Source organism: Micromys minutus, assembly GCF_963924665.1.
Source record: "Micromys minutus genome assembly, chromosome: X".
In the NCBI taxonomy this organism is placed as follows: Eukaryota; Metazoa; Chordata; class Mammalia; order Rodentia; family Muridae; genus Micromys; species Micromys minutus.
Genome location: NC_137970.1, coordinates 2,986,914 through 3,006,679, shown reverse-complemented (window position 1 = coordinate 3,006,679; position 19,766 = coordinate 2,986,914). Strand labels below are relative to the sequence as shown.

The 19,766-nt window shown below is 38.0% G+C and overlaps 1 protein-coding gene across 2 annotated transcripts in view; it reads right to left on the bottom strand.

Moving 5' to 3' along the window:
• Window positions 1-19,766, bottom strand: part of SLC9A7 (solute carrier family 9 member A7) — a gene marked incomplete at both ends in the record, with an annotated part of 163,209 nt that overhangs the window by 52,469 nt on the left and 90,974 nt on the right. For both annotated transcript variants that reach the window (XM_080909638.1, XM_080909639.1), the window contains 2 exons: window positions 10,552-10,664; window positions 15,645-15,721. In XM_080909638.1, the coding sequence (XP_080765764.1) occupies window positions 10,552-10,664; window positions 15,645-15,721 (190 nt within the window). The remainder of the gene's footprint in view (window positions 1-10,551; window positions 10,665-15,644; window positions 15,722-19,766) is intronic.

Here is a 19,766-nt window from a genome sequence, read left to right as displayed (position 1 = left end):
CACCAGCTGATATGGTGGCCCCAAATCATATGCAGCAGAGGACCACCAGGTCTGGACTCAGTCAGAGAATATGCACCTTGAAACTGGAGGCCCCAGGAAGTGGAGATGTCTGGTGAGATGGGGAGATGGGGGTGGGAAAATTCTCAGTGGGACGGGGATGGTGAGGAGGAGGTATAGGATGTGGAGCAAACACTCAGAGGGTGAACTGGGAGGGGGATAAAATCTAGACTGCAAAAAGTGAAGAAAAAATAATTTTTAAAATGCAGCTCTTGAAGAAAAATTAACAATGATAATCACAAAATGCTGATGTCTTACCATGAAGCAGACACCATGCTAAGCATTTTGTAATTTTATTTAGTTCTTATAGAAAGAACCCTATGAGGAAGGTACTATTACTGTTTCTCTCATTTAAGGGTAAAAAGCAGACTCTATGCAATTCATGAGCTACTCTGTACTTTCAGTATTAAAATCCCCCAAATCCCAGTGATTGGTACAAGAGAGATTTCATTCCTCAGTTATATCATATGCCCACTGTGGACTACCAGGGAAACTAGAAGGGAGAACACATTACTTAAGGCTGAAAAACAGGGAACTTTCATCTACAGGCTTGAAGTCTTCAGGGTAAGGAGTAAGTACCAAAACCTGGAGATGTAGGAACTAGGTCACATAATCAGAGCTGTAACTTCTAATGAAGTGGTACAATTGGTTTGCAGGATTCCTTTACCTCCATCCCCTTCCACTGGCATCCACTATACACAAATCCAATGGGAAAGCAGAAAGAAAAGGAACCTATTTAAGTCAGACTTCTGGAGCCAAGAAAGAGGAAAGAGTGGCAGGTAAATGTGACAGGGCAAGCAAAAAGTATGCAATAGTCAACAGTTGAAGAATTTAGCACACAGCAAAGTCCAGAGATTGGGTAGGCTGGTTACTTTTCTCATACCTGTGACCTGAAAAGCAAAACATAAGGAAGGAAGGGTTTATTTTGGCTCATGGTTTGATGGGATATATTAATCATAATACCAAGAGCATGAGATGGCTGTACTGTGCCCACAATTAGAAAGAAAAGTAAGATAAATGCTGATATTCAGCTGACTTTGCCTCTTTTCCCTAACTAATCAGTCAAAAACTCCAGCTAATGGAATAGTAGTAGCCACATTAGAGCATGTCTTAACCCCCTCCATTAATGCCTCAAGGGCACACTAAAAATATTGCTTATTAATGCCCAAGTGTTTCTTAAACAAATAAAACCAGTTAAAAGTAATCATCACATTTAACAAAGTGATGGATTATATGATATAACTTCAAAAGCTTTTCTGACTTTACAACATGGTTTGCCTAAATACTATAAATACTAACAGTAAAAAGAATACATACTTGACTGTCCATTGTTGGATTTGAAAGCATATCTAATAACAACATATTTACGTAGAACTGGTATGAATCTTAATTCTTTTTTATTCCTGCTATGACTTTATAAGGCACTCTGTGGTGCCTTTCCTTAGCAAGTCTATGCCTGACCACATTGAGGAAACATCTACAGCAGACACCAGCATCCAAAAGAGGATAAAAAGTAGCTTCTAAAGAAAGAGATTTGCCCTAGTTTAGATGTAAATGTCCCTCAAACTTTCACAGGTATTAGATAGAAGCTCCTTTTTCTTTCTGTCAGTCAATAGCATTTCCATATTAGACTTTGTGCTAGATGGCATGGGAACAAGAAACCAATCTGATCTAGTCCCCTTAACACCAAGTCCTTGCTTAATGGCCCACAATCATCAGGTGAGCATTTATCAAGAGTGCTTACAGTTGTAAATATGTATATTTTGCTGCTCAAAAGCATCTCAGTGGCTCTCTGAACAGCCATTCTCGGGACTGTAACTATCCAAAGAAGACCTCAGAAGACTCCACAGGAAAACAGAGTCCCAAATCTTATCATTAGACAAACATCTAGATGTGGTAGGTAGTTCACACCTGTAATCCCAGTATTCAGAAAGGCAAAGAAAGCATCATTGAGATCTGCCTGTGATTCACAGTGAGCTCTAAACCACACTAAGCTATACAATGAGACCCTGTCTCCAAAAGCAAACAAGCAAGCAAGTACACCTCATCTAGTCCCAGTCATACCCAGCAATGCTTCGTCCTCTGATGTCTGTGATTCTCCACCCCCACACTCCCACTTAGTCACTTGCTTTCAGGAGAGTTTTAAAGTCAGTAATTTTGGAATTCACGCGACTAAACTATATTATTATTAGTCATTTGGGCCCTGCACTAGTTTGGAATAGATAATAGCTTTGACATGAGGTTCACAATAACAGCAGCAGTCTAAGAAATAACTTCAAGGCCATTTTTGTTGATAACCATCAAGTCTTCACTTGGGCCTGTGCAGATGCCAAGTCTTCCGTATGTCACACGGGTACTACCATTTTCTGATCATGTGTTGTGTGAAGACCCATGGAGATTGATTACAAGTGTGCTTAGACCACTGATTACTGCACCTCCAGCCACATTCCCCCCCCCCCATATCTTAAGTCATCCTGCTCCTTCATCCTATAAACAGCCCTGCCCCTCTCTTCAGGGAAGGAGATTTGAGAGTGGGTTTACTCACCTCCACCCTAAGCTGCTCAAGTGAATAGCTTTAATTTGCAAAATATGTAGATCAAGAACTTGATAAGCCTAATTCACTGAAAGCAAAATGGGCCTTATGTTGTGGTGTTGTGCTGTGTTGTGTTGTGTTGTTTTATTTTGTTTCTTTCTGTTTTAGTGACACAGTCTAACTCTACACTTGAGTTTCAATCACTTTTATGGCCCAAGTTTTCAAGCAGCAGATTTTTAAGAGGCTAGTAAAACACTTAAAACATACATCCCCAAAACTATCCTTTAAAAAGCAGCTAATGTCCTAGTGTTTAACAAGGTTAAGTCTCTAATTTTCTACAAATTTTATTTACATAGGCCAATCTTCAGAGGCCAAATAAAAACTATGTATACTGGCAATGTCACAACAAACACAAATATATTAAAATGAAATAAGCAGGTTTATAAAGTCTGAATAATAATGGTCTTTTAACCAATTAAGTGAAGCATAACTTAAGCAATACTGATCAGAAAACAGTATCTGCTGTCTTTATCACATTCACATATTATTTTGGTTATAGTGCTAATAAGATGATAATAATAAAGCCACATGTAAACATAAATAGTAATATATGTTTAGACAGCATAAACACCTTTCTGAGGCTTATGAAAAATTATTTCTCAATAGATTCTCCTCTGAAACTAGTCATGGACAGATTAGCATTTAAATAAAGCTACCTTTCAGGGTATTTTTTAAAAACATGCTTGAGTAGTGATCTATTATTTGTCTTTTAAATAAACATGAGAAGAGCAGAAATCTCTCCCTAAGTCAGATGTGCACAGAGGCCGACATAATCAGCAAATATTATGCTCAGTGCTTTGCATATGTGTCTGCATTTAATTCTCAAAGGATCCCTAGAAACAGGAAGCATTACTTCTACTTTACAGATGAGGATGCTGATGGGAGAAGGGAAAATGGGCCCAGTCCAGCTGATCAGTGACTGGCCTAACTAGAGCTTAACCCAAAGGTACCAAGACTCCATATCTCACCTTTTCACAAACCAAGTTGCCTCAAGCAGCCAATTCTTCAATACTATTTTAGAGTGTCTGTGATAATATATGGAGGTAAGAAAGGTCACTGTATCTTGGAAGATTGAGATTCTTCAGAACAATACAACTATCTAGCACTATGCTGCTCATGTGGTAACCACTAGTCATATGTAGCCACTAAATTTAAATTGTTTAATAGTAAATGAAATCTAAAGCTCAGGTTCAGTTACAATGCCTAACATTTCAAATCCTCAGTTGTAGCACAAGATCAGTGGATGCCATACTGAACTTAGTAGATTATAGAGCATTCTTTGCAGAAAGATACATGAAATAACACTAATCTAGAGAACCTATAAGAAGTATGGTCAAGTGGAAATGATCACTATCTTTAAGATTATTAATGTTGAGAGGGCTAGTATCCAATATATAAAAAGAACTCAAGAAGTTAGACTACAGAGAATCAAATAATCTTATTTAAAAACGGGGTACAGAGCTAAACAAAGAATTCTCAGCTGAGGAATACTGAATGGCTGAGAAGCACCTAAAGCAATGTTCAACATACCTAATCATCAGGGAAATGCAAATCAAAACGACCCTCAGATTTCACCTCACACCAGTCAGAATGGCTAAGATCAAAAACTCAGATGACAGCAGATGCTGGCGAGGATGTGGAGAAATAGGAACACTTCTCCACTGCTGGTGAGATTGTAAACTAGTTCAACCACTCTGGAAATCAGTCTGGCAGTTCCTCAGAAAATTGCACCTGAGGGCCCAGTTATTCCTTCTGGGAATATACCCAATGACGCTCCAACATACAATAAGGACACATGTTCCACCATGTTCATAGCAGCCTTATTTATAATAGCCAGAAGCTGGAAAGAACCCAGATGTCCTTCAGCAGAAGAATGGATATAGAAATTGTGGTACATTTGCACAATGGAGTACTACTAAAAAAATGTGTTCATGAAATTCCTAGGCAAAGGGGTGGAATTTGAAGCTATCATCCTGAGTGAAGGAACCCAGTCACAAAAGAACACACATGGTATGTACTCACTGACAAGTGGATACTAGCCCAAAACACTCAGAATACCCAAGAAACTATCCAAAGAACATATGAAGCTCAAAGAGAAGGCCAGAAAGTAGATGCCTCAGTCTTTCTCAGAAGGAAGAACAAAAGGTTCACAGGAGGAAATAAAGGGACAAATAGAATTGGAGAAAAGATCATCCAGAGACTGCCTCAACTGGGGATCTACCCCATATGCACCCAATAAACCCAAGCACTATTACTGATGCCAAGTAGTGCTTACTGGCAGGAACCATATATGGATGCCTCATCAAAGGCTCTAACAGAGTCATAGAAACACAGTTGAGTATGTTTGCAGCTAACCATCAGACTGAACATGAGGACCCCAATGAAGGAGCTAGAGAAAGGACTGAAGGAGGTGAAAGGTTTTGCAACCTCATGGGAAGAACAACATTATCATAAACCAACCAAACCCTCCACAACTCCCATGGTCTAAAATACCAACCAATGAGCACATATGGAGAAACCCATGACTCCAGTTGTATATGTTGCAGAGGATCTGGCAACAATGAGAGGAGAGGCCTTTGGTCCACTGAAGGCGTGTTTTTCCCAGTGTAGGGGAATGCCAAGGCACTGAGGTGGAGAGAGTGAGTGGGAGAGGGTGCATCTTAGTGGAGACAAGTTGAGGGGGAGGGGAACGGGGGCTGGGGATAACATTTGAAATGTAAATGCATAGAGTATCCAATAAAACAAATTTTTAAAAGATTATTAATGTTAAAAATGTTAGCATTTTTGACATCAAGAAAAAATTTATACTTTTATTTTTCAGACAGGACCAATCCTTTCTCCATAAATTATTTATAATATGCAAAGTCAGTTAGTCCTTGTTATTTGAAGAAAATCAGTTCCAGGAACCTCCTCATATGAACACCAAAATACACTGATGCTGTAGTCCCTTATATAATATTATATATATATATATATATATATATATATATATATATATATATGTACTCTGTTGCATTTAAAAGCATATCTAAATTGCCTGTATTCGTTAATACAAGGTAAATGCTATGTAACCAGTTGTTCAACTACATAGGCTAGGGAGTAAAACAAGAAAAAACTACATTATATGTTCAGTACATGCATAATTGGGCTTTTTGTTGTTGTTGTTTATTTTGAGATTACAACCTAATTACAACACTTCTCCATTCCCTTTCCTCCTTCCAAATATTCCTCCCTACTTTCCTTCAAAACCATGGCCTATTTTTTCATAGCCTTGAAAACATACATAAAAGTAACATTATATGGACCTGCAACATTATATTTATGAATGTATATTTATGCATGAATACATATATGCATGTGCCATTTATGAAAACTACATTTGATTTGCAGTTAATTAAATCCATAAACACGAAGAAGAATTCTTTTCCTAATAAAAATTTTAATTGGTCAAAATCACCTATTGACACAATAGTAACCTATACATTTTAAGCAAACATTCATACAGCTCTTCAAGAAATAGCATATAGGTCAGACACTATCAGAAAATACTATTCAATATAATAGCATATTTCTTAAGAAACTTGACAGATACATTCTGTGGTTTTATTGAAATTTTTCTCTAGAATGTAATTTTCAAACTACCATAAAAGGCCATGTCCTGATTTCATATCCACATAATCATAATTATATGTAATGTGTTTTTGAACAACTTTATTTTAAAAAAACAAAGATAAATGAACAAATTTTTATTTTAAAAAAACAAAAATAAATGAACAAATTTTAAGCATTTTTGTATAAAAGTATACGAGTACATTTTTGTCAGTGCTTGGCTTTTTTTTTTTTCAAAAGTTTGATAGTGTGCATTAAGGTCTTACTAGTTACAATGAGCATAAAGTACATGTAAAACAGGATGTAACCTGGAATTAGTCAAAGTTTTCTTGGTGTGTAAGGATTGAGCATATGGTTTTTTCTTTTCTTTTCTTTTTTTCTTCTTGAACTTCACAGTCTGTGAGTTGTTTCTGGGGTGTTCAGAGCTTTCTGGGGTTAGTATCCCATTATCAGTGACTGCATATTATGTCTGTTCTTTTGTGACTGGGTTATCTCACTCAGGATGATATTCTCTAGATGAATCCATTTTCTTAAGAATTTCATAAGGCCATTGTTTGTGATAGCTGAGTAGTTCTCCATTGTGTAAATATACCACAATTTTTGTATCCATTCATCTACTGAAGGACATCTGGGTTCTTTCCAGCTTCTGGCTATTATAAATAGAGCTGCTATGAACATTGTGGTACATGTGTCTTTGTTGTATATTGGCGTGTCTCTGGGGTATATGCCCAGAAGTGGAATAGCTGGATCTTCAGGTAGTACTATGTCCAATTTTCTGAGGAATTGCCAGACTGATTTCCAGAGTGGTTGTATCAGTTTACAACCCCAGAGAAAGCAAAGATGATACCTTGGAAGGGAACTTTAAAATATTATATGTATGAATATTTATATACCCATTGCAATACCCATATTGCAGGGTGTCCCTGCATGTGGATCTTCTAGAACTAGTGTTCCACCATCTGAGTACTGGATCTTGGCATGAGCAGTAAGTATGCTTAACTGCTGAGTCATCTCCCAACCCCCCCTGAATTGCTTTAGACATTCTAACCTGGAATTAAAATTATCTTGCTTGTTTTTGAGGTTACAGGGAGAAAAAACTATACATTAACTCCACTTTTAGGAATTGGTTCATCTAAAACTTGAAAACTACAAAATAAGAGACTTATACTGTAAGGCTAAGGACATCGTCAAGAAAACAAAACGGCAACCAACAGAATGGGAAAAGATCTTTACCAACACCACATCAGATAGAGGCCTAATATCCAAGGTGTACAAGGAACTCAAAAAGCTAGACACCAGAGAATCAAATAACCCTATTAAAAAATGGGGTACAGAGCTAAACAAATCATTTTCAGTTGAGGAACACCGAATGGCCGAAAAACATCTGAGGAAGTGCTCGACATCCTTAGCCATCAGGGAAATGCAAATCAAAACAACCCTAAGATTCCACCTCACACCAGTCAGATTGGCCAAGATCCAAAACTCAGATGACAGCAGATGCTGGCGAGGCTGCGGAGAAATAGGAACACTTCTCCACTGTTGGTGGGGTTGCAAGCTAATACAACCACTCTGGAAATCTGTCTGGCGATACCTCAGAAAATTGGATATAGTACTACCTGAAGACCCAGCTATTCCACTTCTGGGCATATACCCCAGAGACACTTTAATACACAACAAAGATATATGCACCACAATGTTCATAGCGGTTCTATTTATAATAGCCAGAAACTGGAAGGAACCCAGATGTCCTTCAGAAGACGAATGGATACAAAAATTGTGGTACATATACACAGTGGAATACTACTCAGCCACCAGAAACAATGACTTAACCAAATTCTTAAGAAAATGGCTGCATCTAGAGAAGATCATCCTGAGTGAGAGAACCCAGTCACAAAAGAACAGACATAATATGCAGTCACTGATAGTGGGATGCTAACCCCAGAGGCTTGCACTCCCCCAGAAACAACTCACAGACTGTATGAAGTCCAAGAAATAAAGAAAACAAAAAATATACATATATTCACAAAGCAAGAAGACTTTGACTATTTTCATGTTGCGTTTTGTTTTGCATGTACTTTACGCTTATTGCAACTAATACGTTTTCAATGCATACTGTCAAGCCCTTGAAAAAAATCAAGTACTGACTAAAAAACATATTCACATGGTTTTATGTAAAATTTATTTTAATGTCTGAAAAAACAGTACTGACAAAAATGTATAATTTTAAGCAAAAAATGTTTAAAATCTTTACATTTATCTTTGTTTTGCAAAATAAAGTCGTTTAAAAAAAAGGAAAGAAAAAAAAAACGTAAAAAAAAAATTCCATCATAGTGTGGTATTCATGGAAAACTCTGCACAAAATGTTTATAAATACAACTGTTTTTATTAAGGAAAAACCTTATTCAAAGCAAAACAGCACCCTTCCTAAAGGAACATGAAAGCATCATGCTGAAAAGTAGAACACAGTTCACATTGTGTCCACATTCTAAAGGAAACAACGAGAGGTGTGGGACCTGGTGCCAGAAATACCACACAGCTCTCTGGCTAGAAACAGGGGTGGCCTCTGCCACCTCCACCTCTGGGTCTGGCTAGCACATGTGAGCTCTGGGCAAATGGAAGGGGAAAAATGGGTTTGGTTGCTGCTTCACTGAGACCAGTCTCCCTGCTTCCACTGCTGGGTTTGACGGGGCACGCGAGCTCAAGCAAATGAAGAGAAAACCCAGTTTAGCTGCCTCTGCTGCTGAGCTGGGCTTGCCCACTTTTCCACCACTGCCACGGAGCGTTGGACCAGGCTAAACCAAGCTAGTGAGAGGCTTTGGATCAGGATATAATAAGCTTTGGGAGAGAAAATCTCTTCCCAGTCAGAGGTGTTATCAGCTCTCGCTCAGGCAGTAGAATGATACTTACACATATCTCATGTTCTCTCAACCCAAGCTCTAGTATATATACAGTTTTGAAATGGTTCAAAGTCTGACAACCAGCACTTACTATTGGCTTGGCCTGAGGGCTTGGGAAGATCTTGTCTACATATTTGGAGGCGATCCTGCTTCTGCCTAGAGTCACATCTGCTTACTTGACCTGCAGTCACATCGACATACAGGGGAGGAACTTGGGGCATGGCTGATCTGGATGAGGTCCACGTTACTTCCTCCTGCAGAGGAGGTACTTGGAGCATGGCCAACACCCTGAGGGGCCGTGCAATGTTTATTGCAGAGTGAAGATTCCTGATACTCTAGAGATTGGGAAGCTTCCTGCTGTCTCACTTATAGTTCACAGGGCTTCTACCGTCTCAACCAAGAATCAGGGTTCCCAATACGGCCTACCTGCCTGTAGAGAGGGAAATGCAGGTAGGGAGAACTCAAGTGTCCTTAAATAGAAGACTCAATAAGCGAAATGTGAAATAGTTTTCTACCTTAAAAGGAAGGAAATCATGGCATACGCTCTGCCATGAATGAACTGATGCTGCAGGATGCTAACTAAAATGAGTCAATGACAAGACAAATATTCTAAGAGTTCATATTCATGAGGAAATTATAGTAGTCAAATTTATAGAGGGAAAAGCAGGTGGTTGTCAGAAGCTGGATAGAAAAGCAAAAGCAAACTTGTTGATATATGAGTTTAGAGGATTTCCATTGTAAAAGATGAGAAAGTTTAAGAAATTATTTGCTAAACAAGGCAATACTTAACACTACTGAACCATATGCTCAGAGATTAAGATGCTGCATTGCATGCTATTTTCCTACAATAAAACATTAAGAAGGTACAGTTTCTTTTCTATAATAAACAAATGACCAGGGCAACTTATTGAAGGGACAGTTTATTAGGGCTTAAGGTTCGAGAGTGATAAGAGCCCATCACCATTATAGATTCCCCAGAAGTCAGCCAATACCAGGAATGGTGACTAGAGCAAACTGAAAGCTCCCATTTTAAACCACAAACACAGAGAATGAACTAACAATGACATGAGGCTTTTAAACTTTGACATCCTATCTCCAGCAATGTACTTCCTCAAAGAAGGCCACTTCTTCTAAGCTTTTCCAAACAGCACCACCAAGTGGGAACTACATATTAAAATATCGGAGACTATAGGAGACATCTTATTCAAACTAACAAAGAAGGTGAACACATACTTCTCTTAGAAGCCAAGGTCTGTTAGATCTAACTACTATTGCAGTCTTCCACCACCTGGTAAAGCCACAGTCTTTCTACTGTAACAAAAATCAATGACTCTTTGAAACTGATAAGATTTAAATATTATAGTAACATAAGGATCAAACCAAATGTCCAATTACCTGGGTCAGTAGCAGAAATAATTGCTCCGAAAAATAGACAATCTGTGTAGTAAAATTTATCAGAGAGCTGGCCCACAATCTTCATGAGTTTCACCACTCCATACATAAGATTTCTGTAAGATGGGAGATGAACATTGTCAGGGAAAAATCTTGCACATATAGAAACAGAGTACTAGAGTGCTTTTAAAAATAGTGTGCTTTAAGGAAGATTCAGGAAAGGAATAGGCAGCTTTTATGAATGGACAGTTACCAGGAACTTAAACAAATAAAACTTTGGCATGAAGGACTGGCTTGTACTTTATTATCATCTTGTAGAAGCATCTGAATATTTCTTTCCCTATTGTTGATGTTTCTGTGTGAATGGAGGTGGAGAGCTGAGACACAGTCTCCTGTAGACCAATCAGGCCTAGACTCACTAAGGAGCAGAGGATGGTGCTCAACTTCTGATGTATTCAACAATATCCTTGAACTCCTGATTCTCTTACCTCTGCCTCCCAAGTTTGAAATTACAGGCATAAAACACCACCACCCAAGGCTTTGTGCATGTGAGGTAAACTGCACCATCTTATACTCTCAACCCCTGAATATTTCTTAAAATGTTTCTTTTTTAATTATTTTATTGGATAGTCTCTGTATTTACATTTCAAATGTTATCACCTTCCCGACCCTGTTCCCATCCCCATCCCCCCTCCCCCTCCACTTGATTCCATGAAGGTGATCCCTCTCCCAATTACCCTCTCCACCTCAGTGCCTTGACATTTCCCTACATTGGGAAAACACATCAAAGGTCTCTCCTCACATTGATGCCAGACAAGGCTGTCCTCTGCTACATATGCAACTGGAACCTCCATGTGTACTCATTGGTTGGTATTTTAGTCCCTGGGAGTTCAGGAGGGTTTGGTTGGTTGATAATGTTGTTCTTCCCATAAGGTTGCAAACCCTTTCAGGATCTTCAGTGCTTTCTCTAGCTCCTTCATTGGGGTTCCCTTGATCAGGCCAATGATTAGCTGCAAGCATCACCAACTATATTTATATGACTCTGGCAGAGCCACTGAGGAGGCATCCATATCTGGTTCCTGCCACTAAGCAATTCTTGGCATCAACAATAGTGCTTGGGTTTAGTGGCTGCATATGGGGTGGATCCCCAGGTGAGGCAGGCTCTGGATGATCTTTTCTTCAATCCCTGCTCTTCTATTTGGCCTTGTATTTCCTCCCATGAGTGTTCTGTTCTCCCTTCTAAAAAGAACTAAGCCATCCACATTCTGGCTTTCCTTCTTTTTGATCTTCATAAAGTCTGTGAATTGTTTCTTGGGTTTTCAGAGCTTTTGTGGTCTACTGTCTGCTTATCAGTGAGTGCATGCCATTTGTGTTCTTTTGTGACTGGGTTACCTCACTCAGGATGATAGCTTCTAGTTCCATCCATTTGCCTAGAAATTTCATCAACTCATTATTTCTAATAGATGAGTAGTACTCCATTGTGTAAATATACCACAGTTTTTGTATCCATTCATCTACTGAAGGACATCTGGGTTCTTTCCAGCTTCTGGCTATTATAAATAGAGCTGCTATGAACATTGTGGTGCATGTGTCTTTGTTGTATGTTGGAGCATCTCTGGGGTATATGCCCAGAAGTGGAATAACTGGGTCTTCAGGTAGTACTATGTCCATTTTTCTGAGGAACCACCAGACTGATTTCCAGAGTGGTTGTACCAGCCTACAACTTCACCAACAGTGAAGGAGTGTTCCTCTTTCTCTACATCCTCCCTAGCATCTGCTGTCACCTGAGATTTTTATCTTAGCCATTCCAACTGGTGTGAAGTACAATATCAGGGCTGTTTTGATTTACATTTCCCTGATGACTAGAAATGTTGAGTATTTCTTTAGGTGCTTCTTGGCCATTTGGTATTCTTTACTTGAGAATTCCTTGTTTAGCTCTGTACCCCATTTTTAATAAGATTATTTGATTCTCTGGAGTCTAACTTCCTGAGTTCTTTGTATATATTGGATAATAGCCCTCTATCAGATGTAGGATTGGTAAATATTCTTTTCTAATCTGTTGGCTGCCATTTTGTCTTCTTGACAGTGTGCTTAGCCTTACAGAAATTTTGCAATTTAATGAGGTCCCATTTGTTGATTCTAGATCTTAGAGCATAAGCCATTGTTGTTTTGTTCAGGAAAATTTCCCCTGTGCCTATGTGTTCTATGCTTTTCCGCACTTTCTCTTCTAATAGTTTCAGTGTACCTGGTTTTATTTGAAGGTCTTTGAGCCACTTGAACTTGAACTTTGTACAAGGAGATAGGAAAGGATCTATTTTCATTCTTCTGCATGGTGACTGCCAGTTGAGCCAACACCATTTGTTGAATAGGCTGTCCTTTTTCCATTGAATATTTTTAGCTCCTTTGTCAAAGATCAAGTGACCATAGGTGGGTGGGTTCATTTCTGGGTCTTCAATTCTGTTCCATTGATCTACCTGCCTGTCTCTACCAATTTTTATCACATGCAATTTTTTATCACAATTGATCTGTAATACAGCTTGAAGTTAGGAATGGTGACTCCCTCAAAAGTTCTTTTATTGTTGAGAATAGTTTTTGCTATCCTGGTTTTTTGTTATTCCCAATGAACTTGCAAATTGCTCTATCAAACTCTATAAAGAATTGTGTTGGAATTTTGATGGAGATTGCATTGAATCTGTAGATTGTTTTCAGCAAGATGGCCATTTGCTGAGAAAGAAATTAGGGTACCAATAGCATTCATAATAGTCACAAATAATATGAAATACCTTGGTGTGAACCTAACTAATCAAGTGAAAGGTCTGTATGACAAGAATTTCAAGTCTCTGAAGAAAGAAACTGAAGAAGATCTCAGAAGATGGGAAGATCTTCCTTGCTCATGGATTGGAAGGATCAACATAGTAAAAAAATGTTTCTTAAAAGTTGTTCATATTACCAACTATAGCAACTGTGAAGTATGGCCTTTGAGGAATCATAAAGATCTTAAGCAACTGGGTGATAGAAGAACATGGAAGACAGAGCCTGAAATAATGTATAATAAATCACTATAAATGTAGAATTATAAGAAAGTTTATCTTGAGTCATAGAATTTAAGGGGCTGGTAAAGCTGGAGAGAATATTACTAATATCTCCATCAAAAAGTAGTGCAAAGATGGTAGAGATAGAACCCTCGTGAAATATCCTACTAGATCACCAGTGTCCCCACTGATATACCTGGCCTTTTGCTCTGTTTGGGTGAGGCAGGCTAACTGTAGCTATTATTATATTGGGTAGAATGTGACAAGGTCTAATAGAGACCACCATGTTCAATATTTCGGCTTGGCTGGAGCAAACTTCCTATGTGGCAGATTATAATTGGAAAACAGCATTAAGTGTTGAAAATATCCTACCATGTAGTATACATGTGTGTGTATATATCTGTTTGCCTGATGCATGCATGCATCAGCAATGATAGCAGCTTTAAGGGTTAAAAAAATAACATAGAATTAACTAACTGTATACTATAGTCAACCATTCAATGAGATTTGTGATGGTAAGGACCATGTCACAGTCTACCCTTTAATAGTCTAAACTATATATCGTGTCTTTACTGACTAGAATAATGGAACGGCTAAGCCAGAGGTGAAAAATGTGTTTGCAGTGCAGAATGGAATCCTTATAAGAACTGGCTAGAACTTAATGTTTGCCTAGCGTGTGCCAGGTACTGCTCCTATCAGCTCAACTTCAGTCCATGGCAGATCTACTACGGAACAGATCTGACTTGTTCTTTGCTGCTTATCGAAGGCTTCTTACATGTTCATACATTTCAAACATTTCCTGAAAGCGGACTTCCTTCTCCATTTCTTTTTACTAAAATCCTTGATCTAAGTCGTAGGTTTCCCTCTGGCAGCCTCATACCAATCTTGCCTCCCATCATCAATGCTGGGGAACCTGGTGTTCTCCAATTATCTGTCACCTTGTAAAGAAAAACTCCAAGACCCTCATTTTAAAGAATAGAAGATTCTTGCATTTATCTCCAACTTTCCAGTTTATTTTTAAAAGTTCTTCCTACATTCATATTTGCTAGTGCATTTTTAAAGCCTAATATCACCTTTCTGCTGCAAGATCCCATCTGAACTCCTACATAGCATTTAGTCATCAAATCTCCTGATCTCCTTCAAGTTGTGAAAGTTTCTCAGCCACTGCTTGTTTCTGATGACCTTGGCAATTTTGAGCAATGCTGGTCAGAAAGTTTGCAGAGTGCTTTTTGTCTGGCTTTTCTCAAGACAGAGGTGATGATATATTTGGGGCAGATGACCAGGGAGGCAGTGTCCTTCTCATCACAAATCTCAAGGACAGATAATAATGACATGACTTGCAATGTTTTCCATGTTCTCACCTTTCAAGCTACTTTCTTCTTTCCATACTTTCTGGACCATATTCTTTATAAGAAGCTACAACATACAGCCTACACTTAAAGCTAGGCTGCAGTGAAGATCTGGAGTCAGGTCTAAGTTCTACATCTTTGAAGGGGATATGCCCATAACACTTATCTACAATTTGGCATATGAATGTGCCTCTTCTCATTTGTTTCTTCATCAAATCATGTATTTTTCTCTATAGATTCAGAGATATTTATTTTATACTCTATATGATAATCTAATTTAAAGCTATTCATTTGTTGTGTTTCAGCTACTGATGGGCTCTGGCTATAGTGAGAATTTCCAGGTTGGCTTTTAGGTTCCTGTGGCATGCCTTGTAGCTTTACTACTGTCTTTTGAGCATTTGATTACTCTTTGGTATTAAAAGATACTCAGTCTTCATGTAAAGTTCCTTTTCCAGCCCTAGAGTAAGAGATACCTGGTTCTTTTTATCATGGAGTGCTATAAGAAATTATGATCTAGTAAATTTAGTTCATTTAAACTATTCTTAGTTTAAATTTAATGCCCACATGTAGCTAACAACTGCCATACTGGACAGGATAACTCTCTATCCAAGCTGCCATCCTCACACAGCATTAAGATACTATTTGTACCAAAGCTGATGAAGCTCACTCCTTTGAGTAGTTTGTTAGACTGATTGCACAACAAAGAATTACTTACCCGATAATGAAGCAGGAAACAGCAGTCCCCAAAAAGGCATAGGCCAGAATCGACCCAAGATTTCTGAAAAAGTGTCTCTGAATAAAAAAAAGGGGATGGGGGATTATAGTAATTCTTGACAGCAAGCAAAAAAGAATCAAAAATATAAAGAAAAACTTGACATTAAATGCCTCTAAAACCTGGTATTCTACACTGTTTGTAATCTAGTAATTGCAGATAAAACAATTCCAGCTTATATCAAGTTGTATTAAGTGTATGCATGTGCACACATGTATATAAGTAGACCAACTATTTTTTGAGACTGGACAAAGATCAGCTTATTCCATGATCCTGCTAGTTCTAGTGGGATCTTAGAAGATCATTAAAGATGTAAGTCTGAAACAAATGAATGGGAAAGTATCTTCTAAGAAAAATTCTACTTAATTTGATAGTGGAAAATAGACTCTCCTAAATATATGCTTATGGGACATGAGATACCTCATTATATCTTCTTATATCATCTGTTTTACTCTTTGGAGCCCAAAAAAGATAGACAATACAGACAGGAATGGAAAGTGAGAATGGTTAGAGTTCAATTCAAGAAGTTCATGTTTGTATAGTTAAAACCCTAGAACTCCATTCTCTTGGGTTCACAGCACCAATGAGAGTGGTGACACTTGAATTTCTTTTGACCAATTATTTCCAGGATTATTAGAAACACAGATTAAATAAATTTACATTCATGGTATCAGCTAAAGCATAAAACCAAAAATGTAAATCTACCAGAATATTTTCATAATATGTCCCAGAATCTCTCTCCACCACCACAAATTGTTCATTTCTTATTCAAACCAGCTAAATTAAATTTTTACTTTGAAAAGATATTCCACATGCTTGTATGTTATATTAGCACCCAAATGCACATTTCATAATACACAAAGTACTTTCATATGTACTAGCTTATCCAATTCTCACAACATCCCAGTGAGGATTCATTCAAACTTGCTTGCTAGCCTACTTGCTTGCTTGCTTGTTTGTTTGTGTTTGTTTTAGCCATACAGGAGATTGACTTAGAATCTTATGCATATTAGAGAAGTGTTTCACCACTGAACTAAATTATCAGTTATTGTTTAGACAGGGGGACTCACCCACTAGCGAGGCTGGCGTTAAACTATTGGAAGTCTCTTGATTTAGCCTCCCCAGTACTGAGATTAAAGGCATGAGCTGCCATATTCGGCTCTTGAACCATCTTACATGAAAAAAACATAAGGTTCTATGACATGCTTTAGAGTTTCCTAAAGTCATACATATAACATACTATAACCAGGAACTGGAGAGCCTGTCTCTGGACTCCAGTGTGTTGCTTTCTCAATCTCCACCACTCTCGGCTTTTTGAGGAGAAATGGACAGGAGTTACTGAATTAAAGACTAGCCCTTTCTTTCTATTTTTATGTGTCTACAATATAGTCATGACTTGTCCCTACTCTTCTCTCTTAGGCACAGAATGCCATGAAGAGAGAAAAAGAGATAGTGGCATATCCAAATAAAGCCTTCAAGAATCTAAACCCAGCAATGACCACAGCAAGGTTCACTTTGGTGAAATCCATTGGAGATTCCAGTTAGTAATTTGTCATTCTCAGCATATATTCCTACAGCTCAGGAATCAATAGTCTCACACCCATTCCCATAATCTGCAGTGTGTGTGCTCATGTGTGCATATGTATGTGAGAAAGAGCCAGACACAAAAGTTGCCTATATGATTTTTCCAATACTAGTGCCCTATAAACAAAGTACAAGCAATGGCACAAAACCAAAGGCAAAATCCAATGGCAACTTTTTTCAAGGTAGAAAAAAGATAAGTGGGTGCAGAGGTGTATATAATATATATGTATTCGTGTATATGTGTATAGTCAGAATATATCATATATCAAATGATCCAAATGTACTTATATACCATTAGTTAAATGGTAAAATCTTTATCACTCATTTAATCAACACTAGGTGCAATCAGAGATGGCAAGCACAGTAACAACCACCTATCTGGTGACTTAATAAGGATTGTTTAAAAAAGAAAGACACTAATGTTTGGTAACACAGAAGGCTAGCATGTCAAAAACAAGTTCAATTAGTTAACAGGGAAAGCTTTTTATTTGGGTTTCTTTTAAGAAAACAGAGCTGATAAAGGGAGGGTTATGCAAAAATAAAGTGCTTTTCAACCATTAGAGAAGCTTTTACAACCTATGATTTGCTATCATTTTAAAGCACCTATGACTTTGATTATATATTCAGATTAGGCATTTAAAATAAACTATCCAGTTGCTTCAGTGTCCTGGTGCAGTTAGTCACGTTCTGTGCATGCTCATTCAGCCAAAATGCCTGAGGAAACCCAGACCCAAGACCAACCAGTGGAGGAGGAGGAGGTCAAGATCTTTGCCTTTCAGGCAGAAATCGAACCCTCACTATTGTGGATACTGGAATTGGAATGACCAAGGCTGACTTGATACAGGTACATATACCTGTACAGTCATGGGTATACAACACACACACACACACACACAAAGGTAAGGTGCACACTAATCATCCCAGTGCTGAGAAGGTTGAGAAAACAGATCCCTGGAACTTCCAGACTTAGAGTTTCAGATCAGGAAATGATAATTATCTTTTTTTGAAATGAGGTAGAGGGTACCTGAAGAATGACACCTGAGGTTGACTTCTCCCTGCCACATATAATTTACTGGTACAAAATTGTTCTGAGTATTCCTTTATTAACCACTGAATATCTGAATACTTGTTGTGACACCCTCTTTTATGTTCATAATACAGTTTTCTCAGTTAATGTAGCCACAGTTTCTTCATTTAGAAGTTATTCTCTAATTCATAAAAATGTTGAGTTTTACTGTCTGCCAATATCTTTCTTCTCTAGAACTGGAAGGTTTGTCTCTCATTCTCCAAAGAGCTGAATAAGCTCTGTAGCTGTTATCCTAGGAAGGTCTTTGGGGAGCTGATCATCACAATTGATAGATACATAGATAGATAGATAGATAGATAGATAGATAGATAGATAGATAGATAGATAGATAGATGGATGGATGGATGGATGGATGGATGGATGGATGGATGGATGGATGGATGGATGGATGGATGGATGAATGGATGGATCGATGGATCGATGGATGGATCGATGGATGGATGGATGATAGATGGATGGATCGATGGATGGGTGTGGGGGATGGGGGATGGACGAATGAGTAGACAGACAGAAAGAGACAGACAGACAGACAGATTTAAAGTACTTGGTTTTTCAAATAAAAAGCTGTTTTGTCAAGTATATTGATCCCCAATAAGGAGGATAGTTAAATTTTTTAAAACTTTTTTTTTACTTTGAACAAACAATGAATTTACTGAAATAGCAAAGACATTGTAGAAAGGTTTTCAGTACCCCTCATCTACCACCACCACCATCAACTGTATCTTATGTAGCTATAGGACTGTATTCAAAACTAGGAGAATGATATTGGTCCAATGTCAATGTAATTTTATCATATGTGCAGATTGTATAACTACTGTCACAGTCAAGAAATAGAGCTGGCCTGGAGTAAAGCACTTGTCTAGCACGTACACAAGATTTTGCTTTCCATTCTTGGCACCACAAAAATACTAACATACAAAAATATTTCATGACTACAAAATGTCCCCTATGGTCTCCACAAACTCTACCTTACCATCATCTCTAATTCTAGGCAACCAAAAATGTGTTCCCTATCTCGATAATTTTGCCATTTCTGTAATGCTACATAAGTGAAGCAATATAGCATATAACCCTGAATCTGGATTGTCTGACTCAGCAGAATGCCTTATAAGCCTATCCATATTGGACACCAATAATGTTTCTATGTGATCACTGAGTATTTTTCTATGGTATGGGCATACTACAGTTTGTTTAACTGTAGTTAAACCCACAGAAAGGCATTTTGGTGACTTTGTGATTTTGTCTTACAAATCAGACAGTATGAAGAATAAGGCACAGGTGTATGTGTGAACACAAGTTTACTTTCTCTTCATGAAATCCTCAGCAGTGAAGCTGTTAGGCTTAAGACACCATCGACTTCACTTTAACAAGAAACCATTATGCTGTTTCCAAAA